This window comes from Pan paniscus, chromosome 2 (assembly GCF_029289425.2).
Source record: "Pan paniscus chromosome 2, NHGRI_mPanPan1-v2.0_pri, whole genome shotgun sequence".
Lineage (NCBI taxonomy): Eukaryota > Metazoa > Chordata > Mammalia > Primates > Hominidae > Pan > Pan paniscus.
Window position 1 is genome coordinate 120698208 of NC_085926.1, and position 23799 is coordinate 120722006.

General features: G+C 38.9%; 1 protein-coding gene and 1 non-coding gene across 6 annotated transcripts in view; one reads left to right on the forward strand and one right to left on the reverse strand.

The window, feature by feature from the left end:
* Positions 1-23799, reverse strand: part of HSPBAP1 (HSPB1 associated protein 1) — a 70241-nt gene that overhangs the window by 28220 nt on the left and 18222 nt on the right. For all 5 annotated transcript variants that reach the window (XR_010111455.1, XR_010111456.1, XM_034957188.3 and 2 more), the window contains 4 exons: positions 18811-18992; positions 9329-9465; positions 5362-5533; positions 2686-2769 (listed from right to left, as the gene is read on the reverse strand). Coding sequence is in view for 3 of the 5 variants with exons in the window: in XM_034957188.3 (XP_034813079.2) it covers positions 2686-2769; positions 5362-5533; positions 9329-9465; positions 18811-18992 (575 nt within the window). In the remaining 2 variants the exon portion in view is untranslated. The remainder of the gene's footprint in view (positions 1-2685; positions 2770-5361; positions 5534-9328; positions 9466-18810; positions 18993-23799) is intronic.
* LOC112439497 (small nucleolar RNA U13) lies at positions 499-602 on the forward strand. Its single transcript, XR_003027771.1, has one exon. It is a non-coding gene; the product is annotated as a small nucleolar RNA U13 (small nucleolar RNA).

The following is a 23799-nucleotide window of genomic DNA, read 5'->3' on the forward strand; positions in this document are numbered from 1 at the left end:
GGGATTATAGGTGTGAGCCACCGCGCCCGGCCAAATTTGATATCTTAAAAAATATATTGCTGGATACAGCAAGCAAGTAAATATGTTACTGGTTTTCTTTTTTTCTTTTTTTTTTTTTTTGAGACAGAGACTCGCTCTGTTGCCAGGCCAGAGTGCAGTGACTTGATCTCGGCTCACTGCAACTTCTGTCTCCCTGGTTCAAGCGATTCTCCTGCCTCAGCCTCCCGAATAGCTGGGATTACAGGTGCGTGCCACTATGCCCAGCTAATTTTTGCATTTTTAGTAGAGATGGGGTTTCACCATGTTGGCCAGGATGGTCTCGATCTTTTGACCTCATGATCCACCCACCTCGGCCTCCCAAAGTGCTGGGATTACAGGCGTAAGCCACCGTGCCCGGCCTTATGTTACTGTTTTTAAGGACCCAGATTTTCAGTGTTAAGAGAAGAGATAAAAATACAGAAACAAATAAAAAATTCTATCATGTTAAACTTGAATTAGATACTTTTATAGTTCATAAGTCTGATGATTGGGTGTCATGCTCATGTGTGAGACATGCCTCCCTTAAGCCTTGTTATGACGTCAGCATATTACCTGTCTAGATATATTTTTTAAACACATGAATTAGAAATATAAATACATCAATATCTATCTATCTATCTATCTCACATTCTAGCTACATCACTGAAAGAGCCTAGAAACACTGACACCCAGGAGCAATGAACAGATTTAGAGCTGAGATCTCAGTTTCTAAATGCCATTTCCTACAAAAAGAACTGTGGCTACCTGGAGAAATGATTGACTTCCAAGTGTGGGGCACTAAAGGAGAAAGGGTATCCTGGGATATCTTCCTGTGCCAGAAAGCCAGGATACACTCAAAGTCTAATTAACGGGGACATATCAAAAGGGCACAGGCCAGCTTGAAGTTTCACTAAAATGACAGATAAGACCCAAATTTAAAATTATCTTGTCAAGCTGGAATGCTCAACCAAACCAATATGATGAAAATTAACAGGGATGACTGTAAAATACTGGATTTAGAATTAAAATCAGCTTTATAGGTACAGGATAGGATTCAACCTGCCTGACAGCAGATCATGTGAAAAAAAAAACACAGATATTTTAAAGTTGAATATGAAACTAAAGTGAGATGAGATTACTTAAAAAACTAACCCAATATTACAAGCAGCACTGGAGATATTTAGGATCGAGATCATGTGGGGTAGAAATCTTATACTCTACCAAATAAGGCCTACTGATATTCAGTTTTAGGCACTATATATTAAGAGAACTATTCTTGACATAATAGCTCTCCCTCCTCCTCATAGCAATTTCTACTTTTTAAACACTTCCCATATGCCACGCACTATATTAGATGCTTTTACAATGTGTTGTCCAATTACTCTACTGAGGTGGGTTCAATTATAATCCTCATTTTACAAGAAAATGGAGGCTTGAAGAGATTAAGTAATTATCTATGTTAGACAGCTAACAAAGGTAACCTGTATCTTAAAGTTGCCTGATTCCAAAGTCTATGGCCAGAATGGTAAAAAGTCTGGAAAAAGGAAAAAATCACCCATAAAAACACCCCATTAAAGAAAGTAAGAGGTTTTGAGCATGGAAGAAGAAAAGATTATGGAAAAACTTGGAGGTATTTTCAAATATTTTAAAAAGATGACAGCTCTACTCTTTAACAACAAGCGAACTTCCTTGGGAGGTGAAGCACCTGTCAGGGCTATTGTAGATATGACTTTGGCATTGGGAGTGGAAGTTCTCCATGGATTCTACCTTGACATCTGCTGCAACTCCAGTTCAGCATGCTATAGGCGAAATTTCTGTGACGCTACTGATCTCCTGCCATACCTCTCACTTAAGCCTCAAGGGCTACAACTCTTCACTAAGCCCACACAACATAGCTTTCTGTAACAATATTCCTTCTGTTCCACTGATTCCAAAGCCATTCCTATTAGCAAAGGATAGGAAAAACTAGACTAGGGAGAGGATACGGCTGTCAAACAGAGCAGAGAGATGCAATCCAGGCTTCAGGTCAAGGAGAGCAGAGATGCAGTCAGGGCCTCTGGTTAAAGAGAGGCAGCTGCAATTAAGGCCCCAGTTGAAGAGACAGACTTGAGCATAACAAGCAGCTATTCTAATTGTCAAATAGAGCAGGCAACCAGGATTAAGCTTAACACATCAGAGGGAAAGGCTTCTGGCAGAAATGAAATGATAAAAACCTAGCACTGAAAGAAAGACTCCGCTTTGAGAATATGTAGAAGCCAAGACAGAATTCTGCAATTAGTAATGACCCTGAACCAAGAAGCAGGTATTTCCAGCCCAGATGGTGTGAAAGAGGAGCGGCAACAAGGGACACATATCGGCAAATCTGGCCAGGCCCAATACAATTTTCCTAACAACACTGGTCAAGGGAAAGGACCCTGCATGCCAGCATCAGGCACATTCTGTGTCCTTAAAAGAAAGAGAGTGGCACACCACTAAAATTCCAATTTCCAACCTAAACATCCATTAACAGAAGACAGAATGCATATGTTATAGTGCACTGCAACAAAAAAAATACTGAAGCATTGGTTAAAAAAAATTAATTACCCAGTTGTACAGCCAGACCTTATATATCTTTTAAAAGCATGATTTGCACTTACTTAAAAAAAAAAAAAAACAACGAAAAAGTACCAGTTCAATCCATGAGTTTATACTGACAGTGACAGGATCAATGGATTCTACGTAATGCCACCAGTGTCTGGGAACAAAGAGAACCTGAAAACCAAACAAAGAATGGTTAGCACAAGAACAGGACGTTTCATTTTTATGTCAGAATCAGACCCTAATTGAGGCTGCTAGGAAAAAAAGGAATACAAATGAATTCACAATAATATTGCTGGAGAAAAGTAAAGTAAGAAAAAAAACCCCGCAAACCTTTTTTCCTTTTATTCCTTTTTTATTGACAAGTTCACATGTTCTACAAAGGATACTGCCAGCATCTCTATTCTCTTTAATCCTGGGCCTTCTTTGTCTGCACCTAAATCTTAGTACATGATTCTGAGATTCTAATTTTTCCTCCTTTCCGTCACAAAATAGTTGCATGCATTCTGAGAAAGGGCATAGGTAAAACACATAGGACATGGCTGCTGTTTTCTCACAGCTCAAAATCTAGCCAATGAGAAGATAAAGTATAGAAAGGTGGCATTATAGAAGTGGTAAATCAGGGGACAATGGTGTTTGAGAATTTCAGAGGTGGGTGAAACAGGCATGAACTAGGGAGGTCAGGGGCAACATGGATGGAGGAAGTGTGATTTGAACCCGGGCTAGGAGAGAATTTAGACACAGAAAGAATGAGGACATGCCAGGAAGGATAAGAGGTACAGGTGAGGGAGGTAGGACTACAGAAGATAGCAAGTAGGTCAGTCTTACTATCACAGAGGGAATAATGGGAGATAAGGTAGGGGAATTAGTTTAGGGACAGCGGACTTCAGAATAAGAATCTAGATTTTATCTGGTAGGCACTAGGAGTTGTTGAGAAATTCTAAGTAGGGGGATGGTTAAAATAGTGGTATCGAGAGAGTCTGAGAAGGACAGGAGATACTTGCAAAGGTCCACTTATTAAATGTTAAGATATAAATAGGAAGGTATAATAAACAAAAGCAATGGGCAGAGTCAAGAAGGATGGCATCTATCCAGACTCAGTATGAGATTTCCTATTAAGAGCAGAGTAGATGGAAATGATGTGAAGCTTTTGGGCTTCACATTAGGAAACTACTGGTATTTGCTATGAACAAGGCAGGACTGGGAAATAGAAAGAGAGATCCTTTCAGGAAAACTGGAAACTATAAAAGGCCACTTGATAGTCATTAGTAGGTTATGCATGTCCTATCAGAGTAAAGTTTCAGTAAAGTGGTGACAGAAAGAGCTGGGTTTGAGTGGATTAAAGAATGGATAGGATGTAAGGAAAACTGATACAATAGGCAAAACCAATCACTCAAATTTGGCTATTAAACACAGAAGAGAAAATGAATTGGCAACCACTTCACACTCTCTGGAATGGCTGTAAAAATAATGATTAAAAAAGCAAAACAAGTGTTGGGAAAGATATAAAGAAATTGGAACCCTCATACAATGCTGGTGGGAATGCAAAATAGTACAGCTGCTATGGAAAATAGTTTGACAACTCCTCAAAAATTTAAACACAGGGTTACCATATAACCCAGCAATTCTACTCCTAGGTATACCCAAGAGTATTGAAAACATATGTACACACAAAACTTGTACATGAATGTTCAAAGTAGCATTACTTTTAACAGCCAACAAAGCAGAAACAACCCAAATGTCCATCAACTGATGAACAGATAAACAAAATGTTGTATATCCATACAATGGAATATTATTCAGCCATAAAAAAGAAATGAAGTGCTAGTAACATTCTACGATGTGGATGACCCTTGAATACATTATGCTATGTGAAAGAAGTCAGACACAGAAGGCCCTGTATTATAATATTGCACTGTGTGAAATGTCCAGAATGGGCAAATCTAGAGATAGAAAAAGATTAGTTGTTGTCAGGGGCTGTGGGGAGAGGGGAATGCAGAGTGACTAACAGGTTGAGGCAACTCAGTCAAGTGAAATTGTTTGAGTTGATAGTACTTGAGTGAAGGAAGCAGGAAAAGAGCGAGTGAGACGGGTACAATGGATGGAAGACAGGCAAGGGAGAGGGATAATCGAGAGAATAAAGTCTTCTTAAGTGACTAAGAAAACCTTTCAAATTATTAATGAAATATCAGACAGCAAGTGCCAATGTTGAAAAGGAAATTTTCCTCACTGGGAAGCAGCACTATGTACAATACCTTTGGAAATGTTTCAGAGTTAGTAATTTATGAAAACAACATCCATTTTTGCTTAAAAGCAAACATTCTCGGTTCCTTCTGCCCGTTGGCCCACACCTGGAGGCATTCCGACCTGTGTTTATGTGTCTGGGTTCAGTTCTATCATAATTGAACAGATACTAACTGTGATTAAATGTTCCAGAGATGCTCGAGTACCCATGCCTTGAACATTTTCTCCTGACCTAAATGAAAATGACTCTTGTAGACTGTCTTCCTCCAAAGTCCATTCTCCTCTTTACCAATAGGAGGAGCTGTGTTCCCTCTTGCCATTTCCTTTCCAGGACCTGTGAAGCAGAGGTGTCTGTGTCTGAAGCCTACAACCGGGGAAGCTACCTTCCAACAGCAGAGCAGAGGGAAGGAAGACATTCTCATTTGCACTGCGCGGGGAGGGGAAGCACACAGCATAAGGACTTGAGAGAGTTACAGCTGTGGTGTCCCCTGGCAGGTCATTAATGTTTTAAAGCCCTATTACCTGTCCTGGGCTCAGTATAACCGTATGTCTTTGAGCTTTCCGGAACTGAGGAAAACGCTTTAAATCAGGATTGACAACATTGATTTTACTGAACACACTAGATTCTTCATAAGGGATTCTAGTTGGATAAAGGAAAGGAGTATCTTCAGGAGGAAAGAGATGCCATCGTTTCCTAATTAAAAAAAAAAAAAAAAGATACAAGTTAGTACTCTGACCTTAAGACAAAACATGGAAGAAGGCAAAAGCTAAGTGTTCATTTTTACTTGTTTAAATTCAATCCCTAAGGGAATACAGGCACCATCAGTGGTCACCTGTCCATCTCTGACTCAGCGCTAGAATCCCTCTGCAGATACCGGGTGGAAGGTTGTGTAGCAACTAAGGGGCTGACTCATGGATGTCTCAGGACATCCATGAGGCAGCCTCTTACATTGCTGGGACAGAATCTAGTTCATAAGATCATTCTTTCTTATCTCAAATCAAAGTCTGCCTTCTCATAAATAGTTTTCATCCCTGACTCTAGAGCTATTCACAATAACCCCCACCCTTTCAAATATCTGTATTCTTATCTTATTCAGAGCAAACACTCATAGTTCTATCCACCAAATAGTTTCCAGACTTCTCCCTGTTTGGGTTATAAATTCCTTAAGTTAAACATTTGTTAAGTTAATCCATTAGGGAGTGGACATGCACAAATAATGCCACATAAATAAAGCAGTATAATATAGGAATTTTCAAAGAAAACTGTAAAATGTTTGTCACTTAAAACAGTTTTGAAAATGGAGGTAATAAATTCTAACTCACAAAACACTAGACACACCTATGCTTTATGCCAATAGAGGGAAGACATCTGAGGCAAAAGCGAGAGAAGTATGAGAAAAAAATGAGACCCAGACATCTAGATGTCTAGATGGGGAGGCAAAGAGAAAAGAGGGAAAAACCTAGTTCTGAGAAAAGAAGCCCAAAGCCCTCTAGTGACCCCTTGCAGTTGTTAGAATGGGGCTATCAAGTCCTTTCAGAACCAAGAAACAGCGGCTGCCGTTTTCGAACTAAGAAGTATATGCTGAAGTCTTATTTTGCTTTGGAAATTTGAAGGTTTTATAGAAATAGTGAAATTCTTTACTCTTCAGTAAACATTTACATTCAAGCCATGTGTGGTGGCTCACTGCCTGTAACCTCAGCACTTTGGGAGGCCGAGGCAGAAGGAATGCTTGAGGCCAGGATAGAGACCAACCTCGGAGCCTGGGAAACATAGCAATACCTCATCCCCATAAAAAATTTTCTTAAAAAATTAGCCAGGTGTGATGGTGTGTGCCTGTAGTCCCAGCTACTCAGGAGGCTGAGGTGGGAGGATTGTTTGAGCCCAGGAGTTCGAGGAAGCAGTGAGCTATGATTGTGCCACTGCACTCCAGCCTGGGTGACAAAGCAAAACCTTGTATCTAAAAAAAAAAAAAAAAATTCATTTCGGAGCTATAAGGGAGCCTATCAATTTACACAGCCATCAGCTTAAAAACCATTGAGGTTCAAAAGCTGTTTGCCTAATCTTAAAGCTTTAACTTAATTTAAGCTTTAAGAGCTGCTCCATTCCACTGTATGATTAGTTTGAAAGCAGATTTCAGTATTGATATGCTTCGAATGTTAGAGTTGGAAGGGCTCTGAAGAGATCATCGTCTAATTTCATTTCCAAAGTAGTGGCAGAAAGACTCAGAGCTTGCCCAGTGTCACTCACTGGGGTAGTGGTGGATTCAGAGCTAGGTCACAGATCTCCTGGCTTCTCCAGATCCCAGTTCCTTCCCCTGCACCACAGCAATATTTCCCAAAGGAATAGCCATAATGATAACCATCCCATCCAATCTGCTTTGTTTGGGTTAAAAAATGTAAAATGCATGAATCCTTCTATTAGAAAAGGTATTCAATCATCATGTGATCTCCTGCTTTAAAAACTTCTCATGGTTCTGGATGCTGAAAGAACAGAGAATAACAGTGTCTGCCTGGAAGTCAAGACCCTGGGGACTCAACCTACCTGCCTTTCTGGTCTACTCCCTCTGTCTCCAATGCACAACATATACTGGACAACTCAAGGGGTCCTCTCTACACCCCATGCTTTCTCAGGGTCCCTCCGCCCTTCCCATCTGGGTCTTTTGAGCACTTATCCATCCTTCAAGGCCCACCACAAATGGCAGCTCCTCTGTGAAATCTTCCCTGATCTTTCCAACAGGAACATGATCTCTTCTACTTTTTAGTCCCACAGCTCTGTGAAACCTTCCTCTAGAGCATGGGCATTCTGCCTTGTATCATGGATGTCTGTCGGCTTGCCTTGCACTCTGGCTGTAAACTACCATCATAGAGAGGGTGTCTTACTCCCTCACCTCTGTACCTACTGTAACACATGGTCCCTGTACAGAAGGATACTCAATGGATATTTACTAAAGCTATTTTATTATTCCAGAGTTACATAAGGCCAGAAAATGTCTTATTACAAAGTTAAAATAAAGTGATATTAACTTTATATCATAGAGAGAATTCAGGTATTTTTTGATGTTTTTCCAACTTGAATTTCTTTGGCTTGTTTCCAATTCAGAACACATGGACAGCAGCTACTTAAAATGTTGTCTCTCTTACCAAGTTTAAGGTTTCAGCCTGTTAACTCCACAAGGATAGAGACCACACTCATTTGATTGACTCTTGCATCCACAGCGTGTAGCTATGTACCTGACACATTCTATGCCCTTTAATAAAGACGGAATGCATCAGAGAATGGACTAACTTCTACCATTCTGTAATTCTCAGAGTTCTTCACATGTGAAATGTATCCACAGACATACTGACTGTTTCTCCTGAATCTGCTCATAATCCTTTTCACATCTAATAGGTCTGAGAACTTGCACATGACCTTTTCTGTTTTACTCTCTGTGCTGCCCTGTAAATGTCCCACATGACCAGGAGAATAGACTGGGGCATCATTAATTAGGGGAAAATAAGGCTGCACATACATCTGAGTACATTCTCCAAGTGGCACAAACACTTAGACTCTCATAGAACTCCAGAAACCAGGTATATCAAAAGCACTGCCTATCCCTCGTATCTTCTAGAGTCCACAGATAGATGGAGACAAAAACTGACCTAAGGTAACAATACACTGTATTGTGTCAGGTAGGCACAAACTAAAATTTAGAGTTGAAAGCGTCCAGTATTTTTCAAACCAGGATCGCTGGCATCCCTTGGAGAGGAGCTTGAGGGCAACAGTGAAGCCTCTTCCTTTCAACAAACTGCTCTGCTCTTATTTATTTAGATTTGAAGAAAGGGTGTTCCCATTTTTAAATAAAAGTTTGAAAACTACAAACTCTTATGTAAAAAAGAAAAGCTAAGCATAGGCTGGGCATAGTGGCTCACACCAGGACTTTGAGAGGCCAAGGCAGGACTATGGCTTGAGGCCAGGAATTTGAGACTATCTTGGGCAACATAGAAAGACTCCATCTCTAAATAAAAAGTTTTTTAAATTAGCTGGGCATACTGGCACACACCTGTAGTCCTAGATACTTGAGAGGCTGCGGCAGGAGGATGGCTTGAGGTCCAGGAGCTATGATCATGCCATTGCACCCCAGCCTGGGCAACAGAGCAAGACTGTCTCAAATGTCTCTAATTTACAAAAAAAAAAAAAAAAAAAGACCAAGCAGAGAGCTGTCTAGCTGACCTGGGAGTGGAATCTCAGAGTTGTAGAATAAACTCTCTGAAGACAATCCTGATCATGACAAGGCATGCACCTGTAAACCACCATTTTAACTGTCCTCATTTCACAGAGGAGAAACCAAAACCAGAGGTTAAGAGGTCTGCCCTAATCATGAGGCAGGCTGACAGGATGGGGCTGGGACTATACCTTGGGGTATTGCCCTATTCTCTCTGCCACCCCTATTGCATGCATGCACACATGCGTTCCACACACACACACACACACACACACACACATTACCTTCCTTGTACCTGGAATACCAAGTTACAACCATAGGAGTCCAGATGACAGGGTGTGTGGGCTCCCAAGGAGCCAATCCACAATGTACTTTCCTGTCCATTTCTTCCAGGAAACCCGAAGTCAGACCATTTCACATCCTGTTTTGAAATAAAGTTGCAATCCATCAAGAACTAACCAACTTCTCCGTATGGTAATGCTGCCCATTTTCACTTGCACATCTGTTATTTAGCAGTTGGAATATTCTATTATGGAAAATGCTACAGATGGAAGAGGTTAGGTTTCCAGGGCAGTTCAAGAAATGTTTTTAGCCAATAACATATTTGAATAACCACACTAATAGTAATCATTCAACAAATATTTACTGACTACTTACAACATGCCAGGCACTGTTCTGGAAGCTTGTAATGAATCAATGAACAAAAGAGACAAAATGCCTACTCGGATGAAGCTTACATTTCAGAGTTGGAAACAGACAATAAACAGACAGGATTATGCTGATATTTAGGGAAAGCGTTTTTTGGGCAGTTAGAACAGTGAATGCAGCGGAAATGGCATTATTTCAAATATCTCTGAGACACAACCGAAGAAGTCAGAAAGCCGTATTTCCTCTAAGCAGTGCAGATATTTGTGTACATACGCAACTTACTAACTTTGTGTACTTCAATGACCACATAAATGGAGACTTCTCCTACATTAGTGGGGTTACTTAAAACTATCAATGCTGGAGCCTTAGCTCATACCTACTAGATCAGTCTTCAGATGAGGGTGTCAAAATACATCTTTTGAAATATACATCCATGGATGGCTTTCAATATACTCCCCAAAGTCATGAACTTCTTAAGTGCAATGATCTTTAGAACAGAGACAGCATAGTGCTCTGGACTTAAGACTCTCCATATGCCTGGTTCTGTGGGCAAATCCTGCCCAAGTCAACTACTGGGAAAAGCCTATACTTTTAGAAGCCGATGGCGCATTTGCAGCACAGAAAAATAGGGTCACGCATAAACCCAAATCCATGTGATTAAACAGATTTATAAGCTAGAAAAGAAAAAGAACATACTAGTGAACCAAGCATGATGGCTCTGCCTTATTTTTATTTTAATCATGAGGTTTTCTTTTCAGTTTTAAAAAATAAAAGCAAAAAAAAAAACACCCCACTTCTATGTGCAGAACATCGTTCTCAATGCTGACACTCCTTTTATCAGTAACTGCAGTCTAAATTTTCTATTTTTAGAGGGAAAACATTAACAGCTGTATTCAAAGAGAAAGGATTTTAAAGAGAAATTTAATGGATGGTTTTGAGGAAGACTAGAAAGAGCATTTTTTTTTTCATTTTTGCTTTGAGTGATGAAAATGGCTGAATACGTGCACATAATTAATGTCTGTCACAGAAGGGGGAATTTTTGCAAGGTCAGCACCACTGTAAATGCACATGGCTCACATGTGGCAGTTCCAGTGGGTGGCAAAAATCCTGTTCTCTCTGCATGTAGCCTATAAGCTCCATACTGGGCGCTTACCCCTGTTTTCTCAATGCCTAATTTAGTACCTGGCTCAGAGTTAGAGCTTGGAACACACTGGCTGCTTGGGAGGGAAAGAAGAATCTGTTGACTTATGATGGTTAAAATAGTTCAGGCCAATGACATTTTTGAGTATCTACCATATACCTGGTATGATGCTGGGTGTTGGGGATACAAAAATTAATATAACACAGGCCAACCCTTCAAATCTAATAATGAGTGATAATCCCATAAACAGAGCCTTTCAATATGATGTAACAACCGCTCTGACACAAATATGCAGGGAATGCTTTAAGATGACAGCAGGAGGGCCCTGCACCCAGCCAGGGAGCTTAGGGGAGGCTTCCAATTAACCTGGTCCTTGTTGAACAATTTACCACACCTCAGTCTGAAGAATTTAACTAAAGGTAGCTGAAAGCCATTCAGTATAAAAAGGAAAAAAGAGAGAATTGCCTTAGCTAAGAAGAGATAGGTCATGTGATTCTTAATCTTATAGATACATCCCTTCAGGAATCTAATGAATACCAAAGCCCCTTCTCCTCAGAAAAAAGCACACACGAAATTTCATATATACTGTCAAAGAGGTGACAGACCAACCCCACATGAAAAACCCTGTTCTAGAGCCCTGCTTTGGAAAGAATCACTGAAGGAAGATTTTTCTACAGGGTGAGGTTACTGTATGAGAAACTGAGGAGAGGCTTCCCTGGCCTCCTGTCTAACAGTAATAATGACTTAAAAAGCAAAACTGTCAGCCAGGTGCGGTGGCTCATGCCTATAATCCCAGCACTCTGGGAGGCTGAGGTGGGAGGACTGCCTGGGTCCAGGAGTTCAAGACCAGCGTGGGCAATGTTTGGTGAGGCTCTGTCTCTACAAAAAGCTTTTTTTTTTTTTTTTTTGTAACAAATTGGCTGGGCATGGTGGCATGCACCTGTGGTCCCAGCTACTTGGGAGGCTGAGAAGGGAGGATCACTTGAGCTTGGGAGGTCCAGGCTTCAGTGAGCTATGTTTGCACCACAGCACTCCAGCCTGAGTGCCTGAGTGACAGAGCAAGACCTTGTCTCAAAAAAAAAAAAAAAAAAGCAAAATTGTCAGTGTAAAAATAGACAGCATTGAGAGTTGGGATTCTCTTCCCAATGAAGTTCAGCCACTTATGGGTAGTCAAATGCCTGAAGTCAATGTGGGCCCAGGAATCTGTCTTGAGTCTTGCTAGAAACAGGAGGCCCTGTTTGGGTGCTACATCTGTAAAACCAAAAAGGGTGATCAGTGGGGTGATCTGTTCTGGAGTCTACTCACACATACCTCAAGAGTTGGAAAAATCTTTAAAAATCATCTATTCTCAGCAAGTTCTATTCTACACCATCCCTGAAAAGAGCGACAAGTAGCTAGCTAGTTGACCACTTACTATAAAATCAGTATCTACTTCCTGCTAGCTTACAGAGGAGGGTCCTAGATCTGCTTTCTATAACTAAAGAGAACAAGTTTATTTCCTGCCAAAAATTGCTATTTTTATCAGAAAAACTGTCCAACTTCTCCTTTATCTTTTTTTTTTTTAACCTAGACGCAGCAGCATTAACTTTTCCTTCCAATTGCTCTTCTCTCAATTTCCTTTACTTTGTCAACAGCCCTAAAGCCTGGCTCCCAAACTGAACCCCAGATACAGTCTACACAGAACCTGTATCCATGGAATTGTAACATTCCATGACCCGCACATCATACCATTAATGCACTGTCAGACGGCACTTTTCTTTTTAAGCAACTAAATTATACCAAGGCTAATATTGGGCCTCCCTGTCTCTTACTTGCACACTGTTGCTTAGCATATCTCTTCAGCCTTGACTTATAATCAAGGACTAGCCTAATATTTCCTAATTTTCCTTGTGATTTACTATTTGACTTATGGATTATTTAGAAGTGTAATGTTTAATTTCAAATTTTGGGGGATTTTTCAGCTATCTTTTTGTCATGAATTTTTAATTTAATTCTGTTGTGGTGAGAGAACATACTTTGTATGAGTTAAATCCTTTTAAATTATTGAAACTTGTTTTATGGCCCAGAATATAATCAATCTTGATAAAGATTTCATATGCACTTGGAAATAGTGTTTTCTGTTGTTGGGTGGAGTGTTTTATAAATGTCAATTAAATCAAGTTGATTGTTCAAGTCTCCTGTATCCTTACTGATTTTCTGTATATTTGTTTTACCCATTATAGAGACAGAGGTATTGAAATCCCCCTACTATAATTGTGTATTTGTGTTTTTCTCATTTTAGGTTGGTCAGTTTTGTTCATGTATTTTGAAACTGTTACTGGGTTCATACACATCTGGGATTATTATATCAGCTTGGTGAAGTGACCTTTTATTGTGATGAAATACCCTCTCTACCTTGGGTTTACTTGTTCTGATGTTAACTATGTCTGTCTCCTCCTTTGATTAGTGTTAGCATGAAAAAGGAGTACTTACTATATGATTCCATTTTTATGAAATTCTAGAACTGCCAAACTAACCTTCAGTGACAGAAAGTAGATCAGTGGTGTCTGAGAATGAGGGTGTAGGGAGAGACAGGTTAGGAAGGGACACTGGGAACCTTTTGGACATGATCAAAATGTCTGTCATCTTGGATGTGGTGATGGTTTCTTGGGTGTAGGTATATGTAAAACTTAATCAAACTGTTCACGTTAAATATATGCTGTTTATTACATATCAGTTATACCCCAATAAAGCTGTGTGTGTTTTTTTTTAATACAATGCTATTAGTACACTTTGGTCCCACTGTCTCGACACTAGCAGTTTTGTTCACCATTGCATTTGTATCATCAGTGCAAATGTCAACACTGTGAAATAAGCAAGTATCATCTTAGAAGTATTATGAAAATAATTTTGATCTCAAAGATCCTCTGAAAGGGTGTCAGGGACCCCCAGGGGTCTATGGGCCACTCTGGTTTACAACATCACAACTGTAATTACTCTATTTTTTTCTGTTCTGACTCCTCCTCTAAGTAATTCTAAAACAGTTTCTTATGAAAATACATTTTAAATCATACTCCAGATTAAAATTAAAATACTTTAATCATGTTCACAAACATTTTATAAGTTAAAATTATATAAGGATAGCATTTAAGACCCTCCCAAGTATGGCTGATGCCGCCTGTCTGCTCCACGCAAGGCCCTGTCCAGTCTCCCCACTGACCTATGTTCTCTCTTCCCTCCTGGCCTCTGCTCATGCCCCTTTCAATTTCTGCCTGTTAAAGTTCTATGTTTTAGGGCCTGGCTCAGGTTCAGCCTTGGCTATGAAGCCTTCTCAACCGCTTGTCCCCATATCCATCTGTCCCTTGCCTTCCTTCCTATATGTTTTATTTGGATTACTATTTAAATGGTAAGCAACACAGAACGTTTGTGTTCTGTTCCTTTAACAATATTGTAAGCTCTTTGGGCAATGTTTTATAATTTTTTATTCCTGCAAACTGCTAACATAGTGCTGAATACATAATAGGTATTTGAGTGATTATATAAGTGGATTTTTTTCCTACTCTATTTCTTGTTTTGATATTTCTCTGGTCTTTAGGACCCCTCAGAGAATGTTTTGACTTAAACCCGTAGCTTCACCTTTGTCAAATTTTCTGTGGCTTCTAGTTAATCAGTGTAGCATTTGTCAGCCTTGGTAAGAAATTCTTAATCTCTCTGGCCCTCTACTAGTTTTTTAAGTTTTTACTTATAGCCTCTACTTGAAGTTTCCTCTTATTAACTCTTTTCTTCCACAAATTAAATTCATCCATGAAAAATATGTACATTGATAAACATACTAATATGATTGGAAAATATCCTGTAGCCTTGAGATGGCCTAAAAGTATGATTTTGACACTTAACTGACTTTTGTGTATAGCAAATAAAATTAATCTTATTATTTTTTAGTTATACATCATATCATTGACTAAATAAAGCATTTGTTTTGAACATTTTGTTCTCTACTTTCCTAGAAAGGTAGTTAATTTGTGACAGTACAAAACAAAATTTCTTGCTCTCAGACTCATTAGGTAAGAATGACAAGTTTTACCTTTTGCAATTATCGTAAGTATCATCATAATTGAAGTTATTAAGAATCAACATGTAACAAAAGGGATTTTGCCCCAAGGATGCTTCTCAGGTAGATTCCATTTGATATTGTGATTTGAATTGGCTACTGAAGGTCAGGAGCCTTGTTAAGTCACCAGGACACAGAATCCCAAAATACAGTAGATGGAAGATTAGTTGTAACATGTCTTGGACTTTAAAACATAGCTATGAGAGCATGTTGAAATTGAGGCAGGTGATTTGGTAATGAATAATGGCGTCTGATGGCCAGTGATGCTTTCTGATGAGACAAGTTGGAATGTAAGAATTAAGGTGTTTATCAAGCCTTTTCTGTTTATGTACCTAAGGTAATTTTTCTAAGGAAAAAGAGACTCAGACAATTGCTAATGTATAATGTCCATTTAAGGGGCTGTTTGAAATTTGGATTGAAATATTTATCCTTCGTAAGTTTTGGATAGTAATTATAGTTAATTATATTATTTTAAAAGTTGCATTTTTGGCTGGGCATGATGGCTCATGCCTGCAATCCCAGCACTTTGGGAGGCTGAGGCAGGCGGATCACTTGAGTTCAGGAGTTCAAGGCCAGCCTGGCCAACACAGTGAAACCCCGTTTCTACTAAAAATCCAAAATTTAGCCAGGTGTGGTGGTGCACTCCTGTAATCCCAGCTACTCAGGAGGCGGAGGCAGGAGAATTGCTTGAACCTAGGAGGCAGAGGTTGCAGTGAGCTGAGATCATGTGACTGCACTCCAGCCTGGGTGACAGAGTCAGACTCTGTCTCAAAAAAAAAAAAGAAAAAGAAAAAGAAAAAAAAAAAAAGAAATACATGAGCCTGAAAGCTTCCTAATACTATTTTTCTGATAAGAACAGTGGTATTAACAAATGTGACCTTTTGAATAATGAAATGTATCAAGTATACTGAAAATGTGTCAACATTTGGAAGATCTACTAATTCAGTAAGTCAATATTTTCCAAATGGTCCATGAATAACATTACATAAGATCCATTCTGTGCAAGACAGACCAATGGATTTTATAAGAGTAGAGAGTTCATTCATTATAGGTTCAGATTTTTATACTGCAACTAATGAACCTTTAAGAAACTACCCCTCATCAAGTTTGGTGTGGTATAAAAAAATCCACAATTATCTGAAAAGGCTGTTATTAATAAATACTCCTCCCTTTTTCAGTTTCATATGTGTGTGAGGCAAAATTTTCTTCATATACTTTAAACAAACCAACAAATTGCAACAGCTTGAATGGAGAAGCAGAGAATCCAGCTGTCTTCTTACAGCCAGACATCAAGAAGACATGCCAAAATGTACAACAATCCATCCCTCTAATGACATTAAACATTTTTTGAATATAGTTATTTTCTTAAAAATATTATTATGTTAACGTATAGTGGGTTCTGTCATTTTAAATAAATCAATAAACATTTTTAAAATATACCGATTTTAATGTTTAAGTACCCACCATTTTATGACAGATAATAAGAAAGCTTGAAACAGCAAGTAATAAGACTTGGTGGCTGAATGAATTAAACCAACACAGGTACCTGTGATGTAAGAAGACTTGGTGCCCAGAAAATTTTGAGACAAAAGATGATATAATCTTAATGGACTTGGTTATTCATAGCAGAATTAATTGCCATAATATGAGCTGACAGAAAACTCATTCAACTCAAAATATCAGATTTTATAAGGGCTCAGTTAGAATTCCAGCACATTGCCAAAAGGCTGCCCTTTATATCCGCACTTAATGGACAGGTCACATACTGCACAGTACTGCCTTGCCTGGGATGGGACAGAACTACTAATGGGGTCAGATCAAACACTCATCCAAGGCAGAGTGAGCCTACACTCAGGACAGAGAGTCCCAACAGGACTGAACGTATGCACACCCTCTGTAGGCACAGCAGTAATTAAAGCTCTGTAGTAGTTAAAGCTCTGAAGGCAGACTATTTGGGTTACCCCTTCCTCACTGTATAATCTTAGAAAAGGTTTACTTAACCTCTTTGGGTCTCATTTTTCTTAAAATGGGGATAATTATTAAATCATAGAGTTACTCTGAGGATTATAAGTGTAAAACATTAGAAAAATTCCCCCAAAAAGTAAGTACTTGATCAATGTTACTATTAAGCAATACTTTACCTGAAATATGGAGTAAAGTACTAGTCTAATTTACGGAATGGTGGGGCATGGGTATGAGAAACATAACAAAACACTTTTAAAGTTAACTATGAAACCTGTAAGTTCCATAATTAAAGAACCATAAAGTGATCACAATTAAGGTTGTAAGAAAAAAATCTACCTTAAAATTATCATTTAAAAATGAGTAAATAGTAGATTTGGTATTGACTTTGAATTCAGAGTCATTTACTGAATGTTTTTAAAACCTATGCATTTCTTTCATGGGTATGAGAATGAAAATACATTCTCAACTAACAACTATGACAGGACGGGCACAGTGGCTCACGCCTGTAATCCCAGCACTTTGCGCGGCCGAGGCTGGTGGATCACTTAAAGTCGGGAATTTGAGACCATCCTGGCCAACATGGTAAAACCCTGTCTCTACAAAACAATACAAAAATTAGCTGGGCATGGTGGCAGTCACCTGTAATCCCAGCTACTGGGGTCAGGGGGCGGGCGATGGCTGTGGCAGGAGAATTGCGTGAACCCGGGAGGAGGCAGAGGTTGCAGGGAGTCGAAATTGCGCCACTGCATTCCAGCCTGGGTGACAGAGTGAGACTCCATCTCAAAACAACGACAACAACAACAAAAAAAACAACTATGGGGCAAGGTGACACATTTTTCCTTTTTTTTAAAATAAAAAAGCAAAATTAAGCCAGGCGCAGTGGCACATTCCTATACTCCCAGCAACTCGGGAGACTGAGATGGGAGGATCTATTATAACAACTATGTTAACATCAGCATTTACATCTTGACTCAACATAAAAAAGAAAAATATACACTGAACGGAAAATTAGTGAGGAGCCAAAGAACTATCAGCCTATATGAAAGCCAAGTCCAGAGAGCGGGTGGTGGCAGAGAGGAGAAGGGGTGAACAGCCTGCAGGGATGGTGAAATACTTCTCTCCACAAAAAAGGGGCAGGAAGAAGGACTCTGGAGCCTTGGCCTGAGTCAGGGCAAGGCAGAGTCCTCCAAACAGCCTCCGGGATGGCTCCCATTCCTGCCCCACACCTAAGACACATGGAAACAAGAGCAGAGAGTTTGCAAAATTATCTCACAAAATAAACTGCCAGTTTAAGGTAGAAAACACTTAAAAGAGGATATGGTAGTCTGGAAACTCTGTTGTCAGTTATGTCAACATACGGCAAAGAACTTCCATAATTCTACTTCTGCAAGTCACTCCCACACTTCTACAGGGCTTCCACTACCAAATACTGACAGCCAAGTGTTCTCTGCCTCAGGTCATGAACTGCCAGAGAAAACAGCTGTCCAAAATCCCTAGAGCAGGTAGAAATTGCAGCAGCAGCCTGGTCACAGCCCAAGGAATGCTCCTTCACAGAATCAGCTTTATGCTTTCATCTGCCTCACTGACAGGACAAGAACTTACATGGAGGTCAGGAGGCAATGAAGTTTTATACACAATCTATGATTCTAACATACTCCAAACTGACTCAAGCACTGTTTAAAAGCAAAGGAGGGTGTGTAGGAAGTTTGGGAGTAGGAAAACAAGGAAGGCTGCTCATCTGTGTGAGCCAAATGGTACACTTCTCTTCAGCAAATCTTTTGGTTTGAGTGGGTGAAATATCCAAGACTCATGGCGATTACTTATGAGAGAAAAAGGCAGAGAAGGTGCCAGGGAGATTCTAATTTGTGTTCTTTTCTCAAAAACAAATTCCTACCAAGATTAGAAGGAAGGTTCTGACTTACCTGGAAAATATCTGTCTTGTCTTCAAATAGACTGACAAAATATTTATAGTCAGCATAAGCCCAGAACTTGGAATGGTCATAATCTCTAAATGGTCCAGAAATACTAGACTGGTCACAGTTCCAGGTCAGAAACTCTTCGAGTGTAGCTTCTACGTAATTACATGTAGTTTCAAACTGAGGAACTGCAATGTAAGAGAATGCAACCTTAAATGTATAATGAACACATTTCCTAATTATTTTTTTTTTAAATAAAGATAATTTCAATCAAAAAATTAACTTTGAAGACTAATTAAAAATTCGTGTTGAGCCAGGTGTGGTGGTGCATGCCTGTAATCCTAGTTTCTCTGGAGGTTGAGGCAGGAAGATGGCTTGAGCCCAGGAATTTGAGACCAGTCTGTGGAACAGAGCAAAACCCCATCTCCAAAAAAAAATTAATTAAAAAATTTAAAAATTAATTTGTATCTGTTATATAATGAGTGCCATTTACAAAATTCACAATACTCAGGATTAAACATAAAAGTATAAAGCAGTTTTAACCTTAAGATTAAAGACTACCCTATGAGTAGATTTAATAATCCAAACTTGAGGATTTAGTAAATAAAAACTTGAGGCACCATACAGTTAAATGCAAAATTTTATGCTGCTGACACCTGGAAAAGGCAAAGACCACTAGAGATGAGGGTTGATCAGGAAAGCTTCAATAAAAGATGTATTATCTGTCCACAGTGGCTTGTTATTATGGGTATGACTCCAATGAGTCAAGATTGGAGTCTTGGATTGACACAAAAACTATTCTAAAAGAATGATGAAATTAATTTTATTTTGCAACTTAAATGAACAGAGGAAGTTAATATTTAAGAAATCTGATTATGACTTCCTTTACAAAACATGAAATCCTTTCAGGATGTGATGTAGATCAGTTAGCACAGTGCTTGACACAGCAGATTTCAATAAATGTTCGCCACTATTTTTTTATTTTTTGTTTTTGTTTTGAGACAGGGTCTTGCTCATCATATAGGCTGGAGTGCAGTGGTGCAATCTCGGCTCACTGCAACTTCTACCTCCCGAGTTCAAGCAACCCTCGCGCCTCAGCCTCTCAAGTAGCTAGGACTAGAGGCATGTGCCACCACGTCTGGCTAATTTTTCTATTTTTTAGTAGAGATGGGGTTTGGCCATGTTGGCCAGGCTGATCTTGAACTCCTGGCCTCAAGTGATCTGCTCACCTGGGCCTCAAAGTGCTGGGATTACAGGTGTGAGCCACCGTGCCCAGCCAATGTTAGGCACTATTATTAGTACTTCTTATCCATTCATATATTTACTTGGAACCCTTTAAAAGTTAGCTGAATCAGTAGCAGGAAGAGAAGAATATTCACATTCTTCTTTCAACAGCTTTTATCTTTTCTCTACGTTTCTGCCTGTAACTGCTTAGAATTATCCAATAATCTTTTTCCTTTACCTTCTTTTTCCTAAGCCACAGAATGGCAGAGAGGTAATAGAGGCAGGGTGTATGTCAACGAATCATCCTAATTCATCCACTTTAACTTGTCACCTCACTTTGAGAAGCAGAAGAACTTAACTAGGGCACATTTATCTAAAAGATTAAAATCTACATATTCAAGAACTATTTAAATTTTAACAATTTTTGTAAAGCACTTAGTGCCTGGCACATAGTAAACAATCAATATACATAAACTCTTAACATACCAACATTGGCCAGGCGTAGTGGAACATGCCTATAATCCCAGCACTTTGGGAGGCCGAGGTGGGAGGACTACTTGAGCCCAGGAGTTTGAGATCACCCTGGGCAATACGGTGAAACCCTGTCTCTACAAAAAATACAAAAAAATTAGCCAGGTGTGGTAGCACGTGCCTGTAGTTGCAGCTACTCGGGCAGCTGAGGCAGGAGGATCACTTGAGCCCTGGAGGTTGAGGCTGCAGTGAGTAGAGATTGTGTCACCGCACTCCAGCCTGGGTGACACAGTGAGATCCTGTCTCAAAAAAACAAAAAACAAAAAACAACCAAAAAATTATCAACTTCATCAAAAATTTACCATAAAAGCACAGAATTACATAAAGTTTAATTTTGACAAACAAAAGTGCATGTGGCAAGAAAGCTGTACGACTCTGGGAAATAGGAGTCATTTCTAAAAGATTTAAGTAACTCCACTATAAGCCTAAACATATTATACTGTGTTAGGAGTTTTCACTTTCTAGAATTCAGTCCAACTGAATACTAAAGCCATTAAATGAGCTACTTGCCCCTGGGGTGGACTAAGCAGGACTTTTCTGTTGAGGCCAGCTATCTCAGGCAAGCCTGATTTGCAGCCCCCAGAACCTGGCCTCATTAGAAGACTTCATTTGCTGTTACAGCAAGCTCTGCACATTAAAAAATGTTAAATCTAAAAATGTAAAAATTACATATGAGAACTGTTACTGTCAGGGGAAAATTATCATGAATGGAATGAATGGAAATGACAGATCTTTTCATTTCCATAATGATATAATTTTTTCACTCTTTCCTGGTAGTAGCATCATTAAAGGCACTGCTCTGATTTTGTTATAATGACAATTTCTTTCTGGGTAGTACAGTTGTTATTCTTAGTTTGTCTTATGCAATGAAATTATTCCTTTCTAATTTTACCATGATTCTTTCATTTAACGTTGAAGTAGTCTAGGCAACTATAACGTTCATCCTACTTACTGTAAAGTGCTAGGTAAGAAGCTCAACTGAGGTCAGGACTTGGCAGTGTTGTACAAGCTGAGCTTGCTTTTAATTATTATAAAAAGGGGTCCTAAAATAGTTTCTGCACAACAGGATAACAACTATTTCTCCATTTTGTTAAACTTTCATCATTTTACAAATAAGAAATACTACATGATGCATAAACTCTAAACAGGTCTTTTGATCACTCTATCCCCCTGCTTTCAGATGTTCAGGGTTATTTCTACAACTGCTTGCCAAATTTACTGCCAACTGAGATACAACACTGCCACTGAGCACGTATCTTGGGAAACAAATCTGATCCAAAATGCTATGTGATGTTCTCTATCTGCTTCCTAAAATAAACTAAGGAACACATGATATTCAAAAATGCCAATTATTAACACTTCTATTTCAAGTATTCTAGATAAATTCTAACCAAGACCTAAGACCTAAAACAGAAATAAGAAATACACTCAACAGAGAGGAAACAAAGTTATCCTTACTTTTAAAATCATATGCCTGTCTAACTAGAAAACCCACAAGACAACAAAAAACTACCTAGGCTAATAAGTAGGTGCACACAATATAAACACACAGAAACAACTGGCTTTTCTCTATGACCAATCACAACCAGTTAGAAAACTGTAACAGGCAAAAATATTTCCTTCGTAACAGTTATAATAAATTTACAATATTTTAAGGAATCTGTAGACCTATATAAAAACTATAAATCATTTTACTGAGAGCCAAATAGACTTGATAAGTAAAGATAACATGTTCCTGTGTGGGAAGATACAGTATTATAACAATGGGATTAATTAATTATAGAGCTTAATGAATTTTCATTTGAAATCCCAACAGGATTTCTTTACAGTGAGAACTTTGTGTAACTCTAAAGTTCATTTAGATGTATAAAATTCAATAATATATAAGAAAACAGAGTAATTAGGGAGGATGAATTGTATATTCAAATATTAAAATACATACCAGAACTAAAATCATGTTTTAAAACTGTTTTACTGGCCCCCAAACTGGTAGCTTAATATGCGGCCCAAAAACCAATGCTGGAATATACAAGAATATAGTAAAATAATAAAGGTGATTTCCAAAGTCAGTAGGGTAAAAAATAAATATTCAGTAAACGGTACTGGAATAAAATTTCCAAATTTAGCTATTTGTGTAAAAAAAATTCATTGACTACCATATACCAAAATAAATAAGAAATGGATAGTTAAATGTAAAAAAGAAATCATTAATCAATTAGAAAAAAATTATTAGAATATTTCTCTATTTTCAGGATAAAGAAGGAATTTCTGAAGTTAAAATAAAAATGTTAATAAAGCATTATTTGATTATATAAAAATATAAAACTGTGAAGCTAAAATGAGAAAGCAAACAATAACTAGGAAGCTTATTAGTTAACAACACAATCTTTATTTTTTCATTTGTTTTACTTATTTTTTTATTTCTAGAGGCAGGGTCTTACTCCATTGCCCAGGCTGGAGGGCAGTGGCGTGGTCAGAACTTTGAACTGCTGGGCTTAAGCAATCCTCCTGCCTCAGCTTCCTGAGTAGCTAAGACTACAGGTGTGCACCATCACACCTGGCTAATTAAAAATTTTTTTTGTAGAGACAGGATCTTGCTATGTTGCCCAGGCTGTTCTGGAACTCCCAGTCTCAAGTGATGCTTCTGTCTAGGCTTCCTACAGTGCTGGGATTTTAGGTGTGAGTCACTGTGCCATGCCACAATCTTCATAATATATATGAAGAATTCAAAAAAATTTTTAAACCCTAAAATCCCAATAAGGAAATAGTCAAAGACCGATTATCAGGAAAAAATACAAATTACTAATAAACATGAACATATGTTCCACATCACCAGCAATCAAATAAATGTGGTTTTTTTTTTTTTTTTTGGAGACAGAGTCTCACTCTGTGGCCCAGGTTGGAGTGCAGTGGCACTATCTTGGCTCACTGCAACCTCTGCTTCTGGGGTTCAAGCGATTCTCACGCCTCACCTCCCAAATAGCTGAGATTACAGGCGTGCACCACCACACCGGCTAATTGGCTAATTTTTTGTATTTTTAGCAGAGACGGGGTTTTGCCATGTGCCCAGGCTGGTCTCGAACTCCTGAGCTCAGGTAATCCGCCCACCTTGGCCCCCCAAAGTGCTAGGATTACAGGCATGAGCCACTGTGCCCGGCCAAATAAATGTTAATTAAAATAATGAGATAACATTTTTCACGTAACAGGGCCTCACTCTGTCTCCCAGGCTTGAGTGCAGTA